This window comes from Lathamus discolor, chromosome 10, assembly GCF_037157495.1.
Source record: "Lathamus discolor isolate bLatDis1 chromosome 10, bLatDis1.hap1, whole genome shotgun sequence".
Classification (NCBI taxonomy): Eukaryota; Metazoa; Chordata; class Aves; order Psittaciformes; family Psittacidae; genus Lathamus; species Lathamus discolor.
The window spans coordinates 11,992,156-12,009,943 of NC_088893.1; the positions used below are offsets into that span (position 1 = coordinate 11,992,156).

Genomic DNA, 17,788 nt, shown 5'->3' on the forward strand with positions numbered 1-17,788 from the left:
AACCAGAAGATGCAACACCTGATCTCCATTGGATGCTGAAGGGCATGGTGGACCACAGGCAGCACTGATTGCAGGGCCAATGAGTGCTTGGAGTAATTTGTGTTATTATCAGCCTCGCTACAGCCTGAGGACATGATCTTCTTCCCTCCCGCTCACCAGCACAGCCCGGCTGAGCGGTGCTCAGGGGCCCACCAGCAGGTTGCCATTGACAGAGGCTGGTGGAGGGACTTGCCTGTCAACATGTGCTCCTCTGTGCCCTGGGTACTACAAACCTCACACCCGGGGCAGTCTCACTGCCACCAGCCACACACAAGGTAGGAAGGAGGCGTCACCCATGGACTGGAGCCAGTGATGGGGGCCATCGGAAGGCAGAGGTGGCATCTGCTCCGGAGAGCCAGAAGGAGCAGAAAGCAGGACAGGCACAACTTGCTAACGGGTAAGCGGATTAATGAGTGGCTTTGCAGAGAGGAGGAGCAGGGAGCGTGGCAGGTCACCTGCAGGGCTGACAGGTCATCAAGTGGAGTACATCGAGCGAGACGGAGCTCTGCAAAGAAATCCATGACCTACTTGCCGGGGAGCAGCTGGGGAAGAGGCTCTCGCGCTACAGCTCATTTTCACATAGGATAAAGCTGCTGGCAATGGAAGTACAAGTGAAAAAAGGGCTCTTAGAGGAAATCATTGGACGGAGGAAGCCTGCCGGACCAGCTGCACTCAGCCAGAAGCTCAAGATGAGCTCAGATACCAGGAGAGCACATAAACAGCCACTGGCATCAGCCGGTGGCACCCGGGGATGGGGAAACCCCAAACCTCCACAGCAGCGGTGCAAACGGGGAGACCACAGCTCGCGTCGCCATGGCACAGGGACCGACCAACACCAGAGACACGGGTGCTCGAAGACTTTATTATTACGGCCATGGCAAGCAGAGGGCCAGGCTACAGAGAAGGGAAGGCAGGTCACACAACCGCCGTGGGCAGCACCGCGGGACACCCCACACCGCACCCCCACCAACACCACCGCCGACTGCGCAGCGCCGGGGCCACGGCTCCCGTACACACCGCCGCTGAGCCCCACCCCCTTACGGAACCCTCCTATCACGGCCCACGCGGCAGCAGAGTGGCAGCTCCACACCCAATCAGATGCAGCAGGAGGAGGGTCTCTTCCTCTGTTGCGCCTCGTCCAATCCGTTCCCAGAGCGGCAGCTGAGTGACATCTCGCCCACCAATCAGCACCCGCTCCCTCTTCCCAGCGGAGCCTCGCCAATGGTTTCCTAATGACGCGCGCTCCTCTCTCCCCGCCCCGCCCTCTCAGACCTTCGCCCGGCCCGAGGCCAACAGGGGGGCAGCGGCGCGGCGGAGGGGGCCGGGCTTCCTGGGCAGGGGGCTGGGCCAATGGGAGCGTGGCGCGGGAGGAGCGTGGTCAGGCATTGGCTGGCCGGGCGGTGGTGGGCGGGGCGTGTCGCGGCGGCCGCGGTGTCGGAGGGAGCGGAGGTGGGGCGCGGGCCGAGCGGACGGGAGCGGCGCGGACCCGGGCGGGAGGCGGCGGCGCCGCCGGGCCCATGGAGCTGGAGAACATCGTCGCCAACACCGTCCTCCTGAAGGCCCGCGAAGGTGAGAGGCTGTGCCGGGCTGGCGCCGGCGCCCGCACTTGGCAGCGGGGCCGCGGGGCGGGCAGCAGGCCCGGGGCAGTCCGTCCGCGGAGCGAGCGCGGCGCCCGGAAGATGCCGGCCGCTGGCCTGAGCCGTGAGCCCGCCGGTCCGGCTGTGAGAGCGGCGGCTGCTGCCCGCGGCTGCGGCGGGCGGCCCGCAGGCTCCGGCCGCGTCTGTCCCGGGACTTAGCCCCTGGCGGGCACTGCCGGGGGTCGCGGCCTTGGCTGCCCGCGGCGCTCCTGGAAGCGGGGAGGTAACGGCGCGGGTCGGGCACGGGCCGCCTTAAAGCTCTCGGTCGTGAACGGGCCCCGGCGCTGGGCGCTGCTCCGGACGGCCGGCAGTGCCCGCGCCCCAAGCCGCGTTTCCCGCAGGGGTGCCGGCCTCCCCCTGGGGCGGCCGCGCTGCAGCCCCGCCGGGCCTCGCCGTGCTGGCGGCTTCCAGCAGTCCCCCTTCCCGAGGCTGCTCTTGCTCCTTGCCGGGGGGAAACGCAGTTTTGGTGCCTTAGGAGAAAAAAGCTGATTTCAGGCTGGCGAGTGCCGCTTCCCACACAAGGGCCGATCCCGAAACTGCGGTGGGGAGCCCCACCCCACCGCCACCCTCACGCCAGCCCCGGCCCCTGGTCTGCTCAGCACCACGAGCTTGCTGCAGGCTCACAGCCCTCCTGCTGATTCAGGGGTCCCGGCTGAATTCCAGGGCACGGGTGTGGGGTGCCCCCTGCCAGCAGCGGGGCTGCTGTGAGCGCCTGGGGAGCTGTGCAGAGAACCCTCAGGATGGCTTGAAGAGAGCACTGGGTCACACAAGAGTCTGGTCCTTTGCAGAGAAGATCTGATGCAGCCGGGTGTTGGGGAGTTCATTAGATCACATAAAGTGGCCAGGAAATACAGTCCCTCCTGGCCCTTGGTGTGCAGCTGGCCAGACCAAGTCATTCTGGAGCCTGAGGGGCCTGCTAAAATCCGGTTAGAGAGCTCTGGAGATTAGATTTGTGGGAGCAAAGAACAGTGAAATTAAATTTACACGGGCAGAAACATTTCTGGGCTGCTTGAAAATCAGGCTTAGTTGTAGGTACTCCAGGCTCGGTGACCATGACGTTATGGCTCATAATGGCAAGGTTTGGTTCAAAACCAAAGAGCAGCATTTGTGAATTCTAGACAGAAGACCTTGCTTCGCATGGAGTGAGTGACCAGGAGAGTGGCTCCTGTTGTTCCATCAGCAGAGCAAAGTTTGGTCACTGATGCAGAGTGAGGCATAGGATGTCTGCTGTGGCTCTTTCCGGTGCCTCTCCTGTGGCAGGAGTTGGACATCTTGGTTGCAGGCAGATATGATCCATTGGCACACTCACACTGGCTGGTTCCTGGCCTGCGAGAGCTGCGAGTGGTTGTGGTGCCTCTCCGTGGCTCTCCCACCTCACGGCTCACTGGGGTGAGCTCTGGCAGCCTGTGGGACTGGACAGAGCTGCTTTGCTGGCCAGGTCCAGCACCACCAGGTGCTTTGCTTCAGCTTTCTTGGGAGCCTTCTGGTCTGGTGTGGGAGTGTGGGGCTGAGATCCCTCTGGACATGCTGAGGGAGCTAATGCAAGCTGTCTTCAGTTGCTGCCATAGGATGACCATGCTCTGTGTGTCCTTCAATCACTTCTAGGAAGGTCTTGCCTAGGGAAGGTGAAGGATCCTTTCCCCATTGTCCCCCTTGCCTGCTTGCCTCCTGCAGAGGGATAACAGGCCAACTGTGAGCTGTCACTAAGCCCTGAAGCGCCCTTGTGGTGAAGCTCTGCTCTTGGTGGAGGCAGCCCACCCCTTGCCCCATCCCTAGATTGCAGGTGCTGGGAGGTTGGTGTGCAGGAGCCAAGTTCCCTTCTGGGCTGTTTGCTGTGGTGCTGGGAGGGACCATGCCAGAAGGGTGCTGGAGCCTCCTTCCAAAGCAAACAACTCAAGGAAATGCAAGCTGCCACTTCGCGTCCCACAGGAGCTGTAGGTCATTGCTCTGCCTTTCCTTGAGGACTCAGGGTGAGGATGGCTTCTCCTCTTGCGCCCTCCCTTAGTTGTCCCCCCTGTTTCATTGCTGCAAGCTGTGGCTGACAAGAAGGTGTCTGTGCTGCTGGTTTCTTCCACCCCTGCTTACCCTTGAGTCACTTCCTTCCTGAGTTTGTACAATCATGCAGCCCAGCTGCTGCTGTGGGGCAGATGTAGCACAGTGACCCACGGCGTGTCAGGGGCTCGGACCTGGGGCTTGCCCTGCACAAGACACCTGTGATGGCCCCATCCCACCTGCCTGTCCAGCCAAGGCCTCCTGCAGCACAGGGAGCTGGGGTGCCCATGGCTTTGTCTAGGATCTGGGGCTGAATTGCATCTGCAGTGGAGGAAAATGTTATGAAAGTGTTTCCTAAGAGCTGATAAATGATGTTCAGCCCCCCCCCGATTTCAGAAAGCCTTTGGCCTAACTCTTTCAAGCAGGGTGGTTTAACGTATTTCCAAAGGGAGGTGGGAGATTGTGTGTGCGTTGGCACCGGGCAGGGGGAAAGCAGTCCCTGGAGATTGGCTGATCCCAGCAACCCTATTTCAGTACCTAGTGCTTGCTGTGATGTAAATTTTTTGGTCTATCTAGAAGCTTTCCCACCCTGTCCTACAGCACTGGGCATTTACCCCAGCAGCTGAAGTTAGAATAATATCAGGTTCTTGATCTCCCTTTTCTGAGGCTGGCTTATCTCTGTAGAAAGGTGGGAGTGTCCCCACTTCACAGGTGGGAAACTGAAGTGATGAGCCCCAGGCGATGCAGTAAGTTGTGGAGCCAGGATTAGAGCAGGAATTCCTGTCTCCCAGCTTCGTGTCCTCCCTCTTAGAGCCTCTCCCTGGAGTAAGCAATCAGCCTGGAATGAGTAGGTGGCATGAGCATCTTTACTACGCCAGGAAGAGCTTCACACCAAGCAAGGCTTGGCCTCAAGAGATGATCAGTTATGCAGAGGTCCTGAGGACAGGCCTGCAAGCCAAGAACTCTTATGCCGGCATGGAGTGACCCGTGGCTTTCGGAGCTCCTAGCCCTGCTGTGATTCTCCCATCACAAATACAAGCCACTGAGAGGTCCAGGTGAAAAGTTTTCATGTTCTTGGTTGGGACTTTGTTCAGCAGCCAGAGTGGTTGGTCCATCTGCTTCCTTTGGCAGTCAGAGGCTCTAACACTTTATTCTACCAGCCAGGAGGCTGCTATGACCACTTCAGTCTTGTTTTCCTTGCCTGGGCTTGTTTGTGTAAACAGACAGGGTGTCTCCTCACTCAGCTCCTGGCAAGGCTAGGCTGCAGCTGGTCATCCTTGCTTCATAACTCATGGTACCAATTCTGTGTGTCCTGCAGGTGGTGGCGGAAACAGGAAAGGGAAGAGTAAGAAATGGCGCCAGATGCTGCAGTTCCCCCACATCAGCCTCTGCGAGGACCTTCGACAAGCCCTTGGTGAGACACAGGGGCTGGCTGGAGTGGTGCCAGTGGGTGACCATATGTGGGGTGTCGTGCACCCAAAGTCGAGTCCTGTGAGGGTCAGAGATGTGTTGGCCAAATCCCAGCCACAATCACTTGGAGCTGAGGGTGTAGGGAAGAAATGGTGGGTGGGTACATCACAGCTGCACAGTGGCCGCTGGGTAGTGCCTGTTGATGTACAAACACACCTTGTAGTCTGTGATGAGCTTCACTAGAGGTACACCACCTTCTCTGTGCAAACAGACCTGCTAGGTGTTGCAGTTCTGGCGTGGCACTCTGGGGTGCCTTTACATAACACAGGTCCTGCTGATGTCCTCTGGACTCCCAGGCTGGGATTCAGCCCTGCTCCACAGTCCTTGACTTCTAACACTAATGCAGCAGCTTTTCTCAGGCAAAAATGGGTTCTTGCTGTGCAGTATGGATGAGAATTGTAGAAGTGGGCAGGGCTTGGCCTGTCATTTTAATACTGCACTTTGTACTCTTCATGGTTTTAATGTTGTTTGTGCAGCAGGCTTGGTCCTGAGATCATGTGCAATCATTTTGGGGCACAGAGGGTGGGAATGTTCTGCTTCCTGGGGAGAGCTTGTTCAAGTTGTCACTCCACATTCAGCTGCCAGCTGGAGAGTGGGACATTCACACTGTAACCCACAAGCTCACAACAGCCCAGTACGTGCTGCGCATCGCCTCTTGGGGCTGGCTTTACAGCAAGGTGTAGTCAGATGGAGACTCTCACCTTGGTTTTGCTGCAGACTGCCTCTGGAGCAAGTTGTGAGCACTGAATGAACACAGCTCTGACTTGGGCTCTCTTTGCTGCTCCTACCTTGGCCATCCAAATACCTGCCTGCTCCTTTGATTTGTGTGCCCTCAGCAGAGCTTTCCTCAGCTGATGTCCATCTTCTGCCTGCACCCACCCTTCCTGTGGGTGTCATGACATTTTACAGCACTGAACTTCATTGTGCTGCCCACTTGCCAGTGGTGCTTGCCAGCTGTCTGTCTGTCCCTGCTGTCCCACTGTCCAAGACCTTGGGAGGCTTTGGGAGGCAGGTCTCTCCCAGCTGCTGGCTGTCCTGACCCATGTCCCCACTTCCCCTTGGGAAGGGACATGAGAAATGCTTCTGGCCTAGGTTGCAGCCACCTCAATTAATTTCCCTGTGGGAGAGATGACCCCGTTCCTCGTGCTTGGGTCACTCTTTTGATGGAGTGGCTTTATTTCCATTTCTAGCAGGCTGTGAGGGAAATTTCTTTCCTATTGCAGAGGCTTGGCAGGACTGTGGGCACGGTGGGCTGGTTGCCCACTGCAGAATTAAGCTTTGTGTGCCCTGACCACAGGGAACAACCTTGTTTGAGCCAGGGCACCCAAAAGCTTCTGATCTCCCTGGCAGCAAAGTCTTGTCCTCCCCAGATGAAGGGAACTCCTTCCCCTGCGGACACAAGGAAACCGGCCCGTGCTGCGGAGCTGGCGAGGCGGCCTCCTCCCCCACCACAGCTCTGTGCTCTCCAGCACCCTCAGGAAGCTGCAGCTTCCTCGGGATAAACTGCTGCACCGGCTCGGGAAGGCCGGCGGTGCCCAGCACCAGAGAGTGCTGACAGATCCCTGCCCTGATGGATGGCTGCACATCTGCACCCCAGGCAGCCCTTGGTGGCAGAGGCTGTTACAGAAATCTGTTCTGGCACACGATCAGACGTCTTGAGAGTGGAAGGGGAGGGGAAAAACGTGGAGAAGTGGAAGTGCTTTTGATAGTCAAAAGGGTTTGTGCCTGGGCTGCCAGACTTCAAAGAGGGGTAGGAGGAATTAGCAGGGAAGCTGAGCTCAAGAGGGCACTAGAATTTGATGTACAACCACGTGGCTGTCCCATGGAGTGGGGTGGTCTGATTGCTGTGTGCTGCATTAACAGGACATCTGTGGAAATGATGCCTCCAATTTTCATGCTGCTGCTTCCAGCAGGGCCTTTGGGAATACGAGTGGATTGTAAGAGTCATCAGAGGAACTCTTGGCCTGGAAGATCTGCCTCAAAATAAGTTTGGTGTGTTCCAAGGAAAGTTGTGTCTCTGGAGTAGTCAGTTGATTTATGTGTCGAAAGGATTGAGAAAAGAGTCTCCAGGCAAGCAGGAAACACAAAAGGTCTCTTGCTAGGTCTCAGGCTAGGCCAGGCTGTACAGAACAGCAAGTCAAATGTCTTCTGGGGAAGAAGATATTCATATAGGAACGCAAAAGCTCTTGTCCCCATCACTCTCCTGGGAGCCTTGGGCTTATGGGTCACAAGCTCCTCCACTGCTGCCTGGGGCTGGGCAGTGTGCTGTGGCTGCTCCTCTGGGGGCTGGCAGTGAGTGGTCTTCTCCATGTTTGCAGAGCGGGACTACCACAGCCTGTGTGAGAAGCAGCCCATCGGGCACATGCTCTTTCGGCAGTTCTGTGAGACACGGCCTGAGCTGTCGCGCTGCGTCAAGTTCCTGGATGCCGTGGTAAGAGCAGAGCTTGTCAGGCTTTGCTAAGGGAGGCAGGGATGTTCTTGGTGCCTTGGGCATGGACTGGTTGGCTTTGAGTACTCTGACAGTTGCCAGGTACTTCTGGGCATGTAGGGTTTTCCTGGAGGAAAAACCTGTGAGTTGTTAGTCCTTTGCTTAGGGAGCTGCTTGCTGGAGATGTGGTTTTCCAGGAGAGCATGGGAAATGTTGGGCAGAGGGTGTTGCTGCTCTTCATCTGTTGCCTGGTTGCTGTGGCTCGTGGCTGGACCTGCTTCTCACACTGTTTGCTCTGTGCAGGCAGGGTACGAAGTGGCTCCAGATGAGAAGCGGAAGGAATGCGGGCAGCGCCTGATTGAAAAGTACTTGAAGCCAAATGTGAGTAAGAGGTTGTGTTTGCTGCCTGCAGTGGTGGAGCAGCTGACAGCTGTCATTACCCATGTCCTGCCACAGCGAACGTGCTGGGCAGGACAGTGAGGACAGAGTACAAAACTACCCTGTCACCAAACAAGCAGCCATGCTGCTTTTGGCAGTGGCCCTAAAGCCACCCTCCTGTGGGCTTCTCCTTCCTGGCAGGACCCTTGGGCTCTGCTCTCTATGTCTGACTCCATCCCTTTGTCCCCAGAGTGAGGACCATGTGCCTGAAGTTCCATCACAGCTGGTGGATGCCTGTTCTGAGAGGCTGGAGCAGGAACCTTCCAAGGAGCTCTTCAAGGAATCCACTAAGTAAGTTGGAGAGCTGGGGCTTACCTGCAGGTTGCACCATTGCACGGGGTGGGCGCTGCAGCTAACTCACCTCATCCCTCATGGTCCTTTCCTCCAGGAGAGTGAGGGCTGGTGCTAAGGCTGGAGCCTGGGAAGTCTTGGGTTAGCACAGCTACAGAAAAGCAAGTGCAGGGAGCTCCTGTGAGCTCTGGGAGCCACAGGCTGCTGCAGAAACCTGTCACTCTTCTCAGTCTGCCATGGGTCCGAGTTGCCACTTGAGAAGGTGCTGTTTCAGTGAGCCTCAGCATCTGGCCACGCTGTCTTGTGCCAGGATCTCGCAGGCACCCGCAGAGCAGAGCTGACAGCCCCGGTGCCAGCTGTCCTCTTCTGCTGGCTGCAGATGTGGCTGCTGTGGTTAGGTGATGCTGGCTGTTGCCGCAGGGATCTAAGGTCACTTCTGTTCCCATCGCAGAGGCAGTGGCTGAGACCCTGGCTCCGGATGTGAAGCGGAAGCTGTTGGGCGAACCGGGCTTACGGCTTCCACCCCTCCCTGAACAGTAGCTGCAGCACATTGCCCAATTGAGCGCAGGGCTGTGGCAACGGATTTGCTGCAGTCTTCTGGGGAGCGTTAGCTCTGTGTGTGGTAACTAGTGTCACTGTCTGAATGCAGAGCCTCCGGGCTGGGCCCTGCCTGCTCTTGGCAAGCTCTGAAAGGGGAAGAGCCCATCCGCTTCTACTTGATGCATGTCTCCAGTCTAGACACTGTGTCTAAGGCTCTTTACTCCACTGGGCAGCCCTGGCACTGGTCTCCAAGGCAGTTAGCTCTCGCAGGACAGATCCCCTGTGGCCTTTTGTGCTGGATATTAATCTGAAAGTGAACTCAGCACCTAGTGCTGAACGTTACCAGTGGCTTTCGGCAGCTGATTACAGCCTTGTGTGCGTTTGCCCTGTGAGCAAAGGGGCAACTGCAGAGTCCCGTCATCCTGCTTTGTCCCACAGCCCCGGCTGGTGCTGATAGGCCACAATTAGCAGTGCCAGCCCTGTCCCAGGGTGTTTATCACAGCAGTACCTCCAACACACCTTCCTTTTGCATCAGGATTAGCATGGAGGGGGGCTTTCTGGGCGAGGGCTACGTGGGTGATTCAGCATGAGGCTGGATGAGGGGATGGCAAAGTAAATGTGCCTTCAGGGCTGCTCACCTCCTCTTTTCTTGGACCGCTGTGATCAGCCCTTAGGAACTTGCTGGCTCTGCTCTCTCCTAGGCTTATCCATGACTACCTGAGTGTGGCTCCCTTTGCTGACTACCTCGACAGCTTGTACTTCAATCGCTTCCTGCAGTGGAAATGGCTGGAACGGTAATGCTTCCCGGCATTGCTTCGCTGGGAGACGTGCACTCTCGTCGCATAGTTTGCCTGAGGGGTCCCTTGGGGTCCTTCCTGTGCTGGGTTCTGGCAGGAGCCAAGGGCCTGGCCTTTGTCTGCTCTTGCTGTTCTTGAGGGCCCTGGCACCATCAGCAGCCCCATCTTTGATTGCCTTGCAGGGAAGCAAGGTCTGCTTGAGCAGGGGTTTTGGGGTGAGCCACAGTCTCTCAGGCCAGGGCATGGAGGTGGTTTAGGCTTCAGCTCCTGCTCCCTTCCTGCTCCCATTTCACTCCAGTTTCCTTTATTTCACAGGCAGCCAGTGACCAAAAACACTTTCCGCCAATACCGTGTGCTGGGCAAGGGCGGTTTTGGGGAGGTGAGTGACCACCATTTCCTCTACTTTTGGGGTACCAGGCAGCCACAAGCTTCTCTAGCACCTGGAGGCAGGTTCTGCTGGCTGGCTGGGTGGTGGGTTAGGGTGCTGGGCATTGCTGTGTGCTGGACATCGAAAACTGCCATTGTCAGGCTTCTGTTTCTGGAATGGCTGCCTGTCCTCCCAGGCACCAGCCATGGTGTTCTGCCAGTGGCAGGGGCGTCACAGCCCTCTGCTGCTTATCTGTGATGTCCGGAGACATCACTGCTCCCCGTGTCCTTGCTTTGACAACAGGCTTCTTGCTAACCTCAGACTGAGGTGGGGACAGGGACATTTTTGCCTTCCTGTGCTTCCTCCTAAGAGCAGAACTTAGACCCCCACCCTGGAAACAGCCGTGGAAGGGTGCTGAACCTTGTCCTCCCTCCAGGTTTGTGCCTGCCAAGTGCGTGCCACAGGGAAGATGTATGCCTGCAAGAAGCTGGAGAAGAAACGGATCAAAAAGCGGAAGGGAGAGGCCATGGCCCTGAATGAGAAACAGATCCTGGAAAAAGTGAACAGTAGGTTTGTAGTAAGTACATAGGCATTGCTCTCACTTCGCTGCAGTAGTTGATTCTTCCTCCAACCAGCTGGGCTGGCACCTCTGTGCTCCTCACCTGGTGTGGAGAGGCAAGAGCAGACCCTGCCCATGGGTTAGGGTCCTGATGGCTGCAGATCTCTCATAAGGCTGGGGTCTGGCAGGACCTCCTACTGGCTCTGTAAATGCCACCAAAGTCAGGCCCAAACACCCGTCTGGTCTCACAGGCACCTTTTTAGCTTCTGGGGCACAAGAAAACAGTGAGATCTGTCTCTCCAGACAGCCAAGTGGGCAGAAGCCTATTCCTGAACTGTAGGGAGCTCTCCCTGTCTGCACTGAGGTTTAGACAACCTGAAACCTCCCACTGTAGAGGATTCACCAGATGCTGCCCCAGGGTTGCTGTTGGGTGCTGCTTGCCATGGAGGGGAGTAGTTCTGGATCAAGGAAACAGCATCCTCCTTGTCTGAGGAAAGCTGGGGCTGTGCTGGGACTGATGAGTTTGCACAGTTTCCCCCCTGCTTCCTCTGCTGGCAAAGGCAGAGTCCTGCTGCCCAGGAGTGGCTGCTTGGGTGTGACAAAGTGCCCATCAGAGTGTGGGCACCTCCCTCTTCCAGCTGTGTCTTCTAACAGCCTTTCTGCCCTGAATTGCAGGTGAGCTTAGCCTATGCATATGAAACTAAAGATGCTCTCTGCCTAGTGCTGACCCTCATGAATGGAGGGGACCTCAAGTTCCATATCTACCACATGGGAGAGGCTGGCTTCGAGGAGCCCCGGGCAGCTTTCTATGCTGCTGAAATCTGCTGCGGCCTCGAGGACTTGCACCAGGAGAGGATAGTGTACAGGTGAGCACTGCCTGGTCCCTGCTGGGAGACCTTGTACGGGCTGCAGAAGCAAAAAGCTGCTCTTAGTAGCCCAGCTGGGTAGGTCTGCCCGAGAAAATAAGCTCATGCTTGAAAGCAGCACAGAACTGAGTGAGAAAGGTTCAGGAACAGAAAGCTGATCTCATGGGAGGAGAGGGGGAGCTTAGCTTGGCTTCCTCATGCTGGTAAATGATCGCCAAGAACAGGATGTGATCATTCTGTGAATGCCTCAGGGCAGGCACTTGGGTACTTAACTGCTGGGCAGTATTGACTCTAGAACAAAGGAGGGTAGGCTGCCCCGATATGGGCAGAATGGAGAGCAAGCTGTAATGACTGTACTGACCAGGTTGTGTGATCCCCTTAGGGGTAGCATGGCTAAACACAGGCTGGAAAGTCCCTTCTAGTCCTACCCTGTGCCTTGCCCTGGGGCAGAACAAGCAGAAGCTGCTGCTCCTTCTCTCTTGTGTAGGCTGCCCCATAGTGAGTTCTACACCTGCAAAAAGGGACTCGCCCAAATGCTCACTGCTTCCTTGTGGAGGACTGAATGTTGTCCTGGCCTGCCTCTCTGTGCCCAGGAGGGGAGAGCTTGCTGGGCTAACTATGGGGCAGAGGGTGAGACGAATGTTATCTGTGTGCCTGAGGGAGGGGCACTGCATCCCTCTGTTGCTTACCTGTGATTTCTTGAGATGATGCTGTTCCTTGTGTCTTTTGCTTTGACAGCAGGCTTCTTGCTAATCAAGCCCCTTCCTTCCTAGGGACCTGAAGCCAGAGAACATACTGCTGGATGACCACGGTGAGTGCAGGTTCAAGAAAAGCTCTGGACCTGAGTCCTTTTCATCTCCTTGTACCAGGGTTTCTCTGTGTTCTTGGCAGCTTCAAACATTGCCCCTTGACTTTGTCCTGTTAACTTGGCCCCTCCTCTGTGCAGGTCACATCCGTATCTCAGACCTGGGGCTAGCTGTGCATGTGCCAGAGGGCCAAACAATCAAGGGCCGGGTGGGGACAGTTGGCTACATGGGTAAGTGGCCCTAGTGTTATCAAAAAGTGGTCTCTGCACACGTGCTTTCCCTGCCCTCACGCGTCCCTCACCCCTTGTAGCTCCAGAGGTGGTGAAGAATGAGCGCTACACGTTCAGCCCAGACTGGTGGGCTCTGGGCTGCCTGGTGTATGAGATGATCGAGGGACAGTCCCCCTTCCAGCAGCGCAAGAAGAAGATCAAGCGGGAGGAGGTGGAGCGGTTGGTGAAGGAAGTGCAGGAGGAGTACTCAGAGAAGTTCTCGCCCTGTGCCCGCTCCCTCTGCACCATGGTACGAGTGGGTATCCCTGACCCTTTGCTCCTTTGCATGTAGCCGGAGAACACGGAGGCTGCTCCCTGTAGAGGTGTGGTGGAGCCGGGTTCCCTTGTCTCTGATAGGGCAGCACAGAAGGGTCCAGAGTGCTTCAGTTCCTCACTCTCCCAGTTACCTGGTGGGCCCACGTTGTCCCTAGAGACACACTGCAGTAGCCCAGCTGAACTCAGGACTGTTCCTGTCCCAGGTATCTTCTACCCAGGGCACTGATAATACCCTTTGTGTTGCAGCTCCTGTGCAAAGATCCTCTGGAGCGCCTGGGGTGCCGAGGAGCTGGGGCCAAGGAAGTGAAGGAGCACCCTCTCTTCAAACACCTCAACTTCAGGAGGCTGGAAGCAGGCATGCTGGACCCCCCCTTCAAGCCAGATGTAAGTGCCTGTGTATCCTGGCCTCTTCAGTCAGTGGGAAGCAAGAGCCCTGGTGTGGTTTAATTGAGGAGATGGGGCACATCCCCTTTCCTTTTGTTTCTTGGAGCCTGGAAGAACAGGGGTCAAGCAAGCTTTGGGCTGCAGGGGGAGGGGGCCTGCACTTTGCCATGAGCTATGGTTGTTTCTGGTGGTGGCATCATCGCTGGAGCCCAGCATTAGAGCAATCTTTGTGCTGTTTAGCCTCAGGCCATCTACTGCAAGGATGTTCTGGACATTGAGCAGTTCTCCACAGTGAAAGGGGTGGAGCTGGAGCCCACAGACAATGACTTCTACCAGAAGTTTGCCACAGGAAGTGTGCCCATTCCATGGCAGAATGAGGTAGGTTTGCAGGGCAGGTCTTTGCTCCTGCTTGTGCCCACCATGGCAGAGTACAATGTCCTGCAGGGTTTGTGTCTGCTTTGCTGCTCACTGAGCTCTCAGTGACAGATTGCTCCAGTTATCTTTTGCCCTGTTCCAGATGATCGAGACGGAGTGTTTTAAGGAGCTAAATGTCTTCAGCACAGATGGGACAGTGCCTCCAGACCTGGACTGGAAAGGGCAGCCTTCTCCACAGCCCAAAAAAGGGTTACTCCAGCGCTTATTCAGCAGACAGGTAAGAGTCCCAGTGCTTCCTTTCCAGCAAGTCCTCTAGCAGCAATGAGCCTGCTCCTGCCTTTGCCAGGTAGATGTGCCAGGGAGGTGGGCACAAGAGGGCAGCAGGCAGAGTCAGTGGGTGACCAGACCCCAGGGCTCTCAGGCACTTGTGCAGAGCTGCAGGGAATGCACTCTTCATGCTGGGGCAGTCGAGGGAACTGGGGTGGCACGTCCTGGTTAAACGTGCTGGAGTCACACAGGCAGAGGGTTGTTGAAGGCACTAGAATAGGAAGTCTTCTTCCTTCCTGTGTGCATAAAACATCCCTGAAGAAGACCTTGCTTTTGGAATGGGCTGTCTGGGCTCTCCAGAGCAGTTCTGCCAGACCTTGAGCCAGGCAGAAAGAGCAGTTCTTTCGAGGGATGAGGAGAATGGAAATGTCTTGCAGCTGCTGTAGGCTTGCTTGCCTGCCTGTCTCCTCTGCCCAGAACAGCCTTTGCCTTCTTTCTAGGACTGGCAAAGTCTGGGCTGCTGCCTCTCAACAGCTGCTTGCAGCTGTGGGACTCAAGCGTGGTTGGCTCTGGACACACTCTCAGCCATCTGGTGCTGACTGCTGCATCCCTGCCAAGCTCTTGAGTTGCGCTTCACTATTCAGTGGGCTGCCCTAGCCAGAGCCAGCTCTGGGCTGGGATACCCAGCCCTTTCCGAGGCAGGCAGGACCTGCTGGAAGATGAGCAGCTGCCTGTAGCAGGGGTTGAGCTGTGATTTGCCGCGTGTTTTCTCTTTCCAGAGGTGAGCAGTCTCTCCTGGCTGCTCTGCTCAGGGAAATACCTGGTGGCCCGTGGACATGGCAAGATCTGGGAAAGAGGCGTGTTGTCCTTCAGTGCCTATCCCCTTCCCCCAGCAGAGCACAAGCTGCTTGTTGTTCTAACTGCCCCCTGAGCCACTAATCCCGCTTCCCTGCTTTCCTTCACGGGGGAGGCCTTGCCCTCAGCTTGAGCCAAAGCTGCCCTTGCATAGCCACTGCTGGGAGCTCTGCTCCCAGGGGGCAGTGGGAAGTTTCCTTCACTCCTCTCTTTGGATGTCTGGGACACACAGAAGGGTTAAGAAACTGTGAAGGGTTTGGCACTGCCCTGCTCTCAGACTCCTGTTCCAGCAAAAAGGACTTGAGCTGCTTCTGCAGCCGGCTGAGCCCTGAGCAGGGCCAATTGTCTGTGCTGGCACTAAGCTGTATTGCTGGGTGCTGTAGTCCACGGAGCCCATCTTCCTCTCAGCTTCTGAGCTAGTCAGCTGCGTGCTCACCGGTCTGCCTGCCAGGAGCTGAACCCCCACATGCAGCTTGACTGTTCCTCTGCAAATGGGGGCTCCCCTCCAGCTCCTTGCCTCCATGTAGCTTTCCCGTGAGCAGATCCAGGGGGACCTGCCCCTTCCTCACCAGAGGGCAGCTGTAGGCTAGGTTGTGTGACCATGCTCACCCTCTGCTTGCTGTGCTCCTCTCTTCCCTCTTCCCTCTCCTTGCCCTTCTGACTTCAGGACTGTTGTGGGAACTGTAGCGACAGCGAGGAAGAGCCCACCCGGCTGTAGAGCACAGCTTGTTCTTCAGCCCCTGGGACCCCTCTGCCTCTGCCCAGCAGAACAGCCCAACCTGAAGGACAAGATAGCAGCGGCCCCGCAACGTGGATTTGTTTACAGCTCTGTACATCTGCATTTGAAGACTGGATGCTCCAAGGCTGGCAGCAGCGCACAGCTCGGGCTGAGGTGCCTCTGCCCGTGGGCAAACCCTCATCCCAGAGGCAGAGCTGGATGCTTCTGAATCTGCCGCGTAGGATTGTGCTGCTGCCAATGCCCTCCTGGACCCAGGGTGGGAGGGAGGGATTGGGCTGAGGCCAGGCTGGAGCAGCTCTGCTCACACATTCCATGGTGCCGGAGTGGCACTGCAGGTTTGGTGTATATTTATGTATGTTGGTCTGTACATATCACAGTTTTTAATCTACATATGCCAGTTTTTAATCTATAGTTGGGGGTCTGCAGTGCCCCCACGCTGTCACAGGCACAAATGTCCTCCTATGCAGGGAGCGATGGTGCCAGCTTTGTTACCAGGCAGTCCTGGGCAGAGGCCTTCTGTGCCTTGAGATGTCTAAAGCATCTTTCCTTGACCTTTCTGGCCGTGCTGAGATGTCCCTGGCTCCAGCGGAGTCCATTGCTCAGCCCCAAGGCACAGGAAACTGCTGTGCCAAAGCATCTACTATTGCATCCTGGCAGCAGAGCGTCACTGCCTCGTCCTTGCTTCCCTGTCTCCCGGAGCCCGCTTCCTCCTGCCTCGTCTCGCACATGCTGCCAGCTCCGGAGAGCTGATCCTGGTCTCCTCTCCAGACTGCAACAGTGCGACGCAGCCACTGCCACAGCAGGTATCTGCTGGAAGCTACCCGCTGCTGGGGCCAAAGGGTTGATCTCTGAGCCCCAGTGTGCTTCCACCAGCCTTGGACCACCCATCTATGCATGCTGGGACTCTCCAGGCCCACTGTGGTGTTAGAGGAGCAGACACATAAGGGACCCTGCTCTCAGGGAGTGAAGCAAGCTGTGGTAAAGGGAATGGCCCTTCCTGGGGTCATGCTCTGAGCTGTGACCTAAGAGTGAGCAGGGCCAGGACCAGCATGCCTGCTGTACTGGCTTGGTGTGAGTCCCCAGGGATCCTGGAGAGCCAGCACAGCTCCTGTGCCCAAGGGCAGGCAGGAGTGCAGGGGCTGGAGCCCAATGCGGCCCTGGGGAGCAGTGTGGGGCTCAGCCCACCTCTGTTCTGCTTGTCCTGTCTCCCCTTGTACACTTGTCCCAGCTCTGCCCCAAGCAATAACTAGTCTCTTGTGTATGTACACATGCGTGCGTGCACGTGTGTGTGCTGCTGCCTCGTGCTCATTCTGAGCCAGGCCCCCCGGGGGGGCTGAGCACCGACTTGGACCTGTGGTATCATTTGCTTGCCTTGCACTAAAGTTGGAGAGTATTTAAATTTTTAACCTTTTCTTAAGCCTAAGTTTGACTGTGCCTTGTGTTGCTGTCGGGTCAAGGGAGGCCTGTGTGGGCCATCCAGGGTTGGTGGCTGGAAGGAGAGAAGCAGGGCCCCCTGTTCCTGTTGCCATGGGCTCTGCTGGGTCTCCTGTCTTCAGGAAAGGGCTGGGGCTGCCCTCCAGGACAAGGGCTGATGCTGAGCCCTGGTGAGCATGGGTGGCCCTCCGTGGCTTCTGGCGGGTGGTTTGGGCCTTGTACTGGTGGGGTGCTTGTGTCTGCCATGGTCCCCTGTTTGCCTTTGGCACAGCCCCTCCTGGGCTGTCCTGGTGTGCTGTGGGGCTGGGGCCAGAGTCCTGCTCCCCTCTGGGTGCTGTGCATCCCTGCTTTGGGGGAACTGTGCATGGGAGACCCTGTCAGCACAGAGCAGTCTCAGGCCAAGGGCCAGCCCCTCAAAGCACAGGGAACATGGTGTGAGTAGGGTTGGGGTCACGACAGTCACCAGAGAGGGAGCATGCACAGGCGGTTGGGGTGGCTGCAGGGTGGGTTTGGGGACCAGGACCGGTGGTGGCAGCAGCCCCATGCGCAGCGCGGGGGGGCCGCACGCAGCTGCACAGGGATGAGAATAGCAAGTGCGGCTGGGTAGCTAGGGAACAGTTGCTATGGGAGCGGGCCGAGGAGGAGTTCTCACACTCGGAGGGGGCATCTTGGGGTAAAATCCAGGAATTTTCTGCAGCCATGGAAGGAAAGCAGGCAGGGCGGGGGGATGGGGCTGCCTGGGGGTTGCTGCTCCCACCGCACCAGCCGGGGATGTGGTGCCGCCCTGCCGGCACTGCCGGGGCTGTGGCACCCGGGTCCTGGGGTCCCCACTGTGTCAGTGGTGTCTGTCACCCCGCCAGCGTGGCTGTGTGGGCAGGGCCGGGCTCTGGGCAGCCCCTGCCTTGAGCAGGGCATGGACGGGGCTCTGCCTGTCTCCAGCTCCCCCCTGCCCAGCGCTG

At 57.3% G+C, this 17,788-nt stretch overlaps 1 protein-coding gene across 4 annotated transcripts; it reads left to right on the forward strand.

Moving 5' to 3' along the window:
* Positions 1-1,470: 1,470 nt before the first annotated feature.
* Positions 1,471-16,812, forward strand: GRK6 (G protein-coupled receptor kinase 6). 4 transcript variants are annotated; one of them, XM_065690984.1, is made up of 16 exons: positions 1,471-1,608; positions 4,987-5,082; positions 7,457-7,569; positions 7,870-7,947; positions 8,195-8,295; positions 9,537-9,629; positions 9,948-10,011; positions 10,436-10,576; positions 11,234-11,424; positions 12,198-12,235; positions 12,371-12,460; positions 12,541-12,749; positions 13,022-13,159; positions 13,400-13,537; positions 13,677-13,811; positions 14,581-16,812. In XM_065690984.1, the coding sequence occupies exons 1-16, from the start codon at positions 1,557-1,559 to the stop codon at positions 14,584-14,586; spliced, it is 1,683 nt and encodes a 560-aa protein (XP_065547056.1). In that variant the 5' UTR covers positions 1,471-1,556; the 3' UTR covers positions 14,587-16,812. The 4 variants fall into 4 exon arrangements, with proteins under 4 accessions (XP_065547056.1, XP_065547055.1, XP_065547057.1 ...); XM_065690983.1 differs by having other exon boundaries at positions 15,324-16,812; XM_065690985.1 differs by having other exon boundaries at positions 10,436-10,565; positions 11,280-11,424; positions 15,324-16,812.
* The last annotated feature ends 976 nt before the right edge of the window (positions 16,813-17,788 follow it).

Excerpts from the sequence above, each read along its gene's own strand:
- GRK6 (XM_065690983.1), top strand. The coding sequence starts at position 1,557 with ATGGAGCTGGAGAACATCGTCGCCAACACCGTCCTCCTGAAGGCCCGC. Across the intron at positions 7,570-7,869 it reads TCAAGTTCCTGGATGCCGTG|GCAGGGTACGAAGTGGCTCC; the intron begins GTAAGAGCAGAG and ends TGCTCTGTGCAG. Across the intron at positions 7,948-8,194 it reads AAAAGTACTTGAAGCCAAAT|AGTGAGGACCATGTGCCTGA; the intron begins GTGAGTAAGAGG and ends CTTTGTCCCCAG.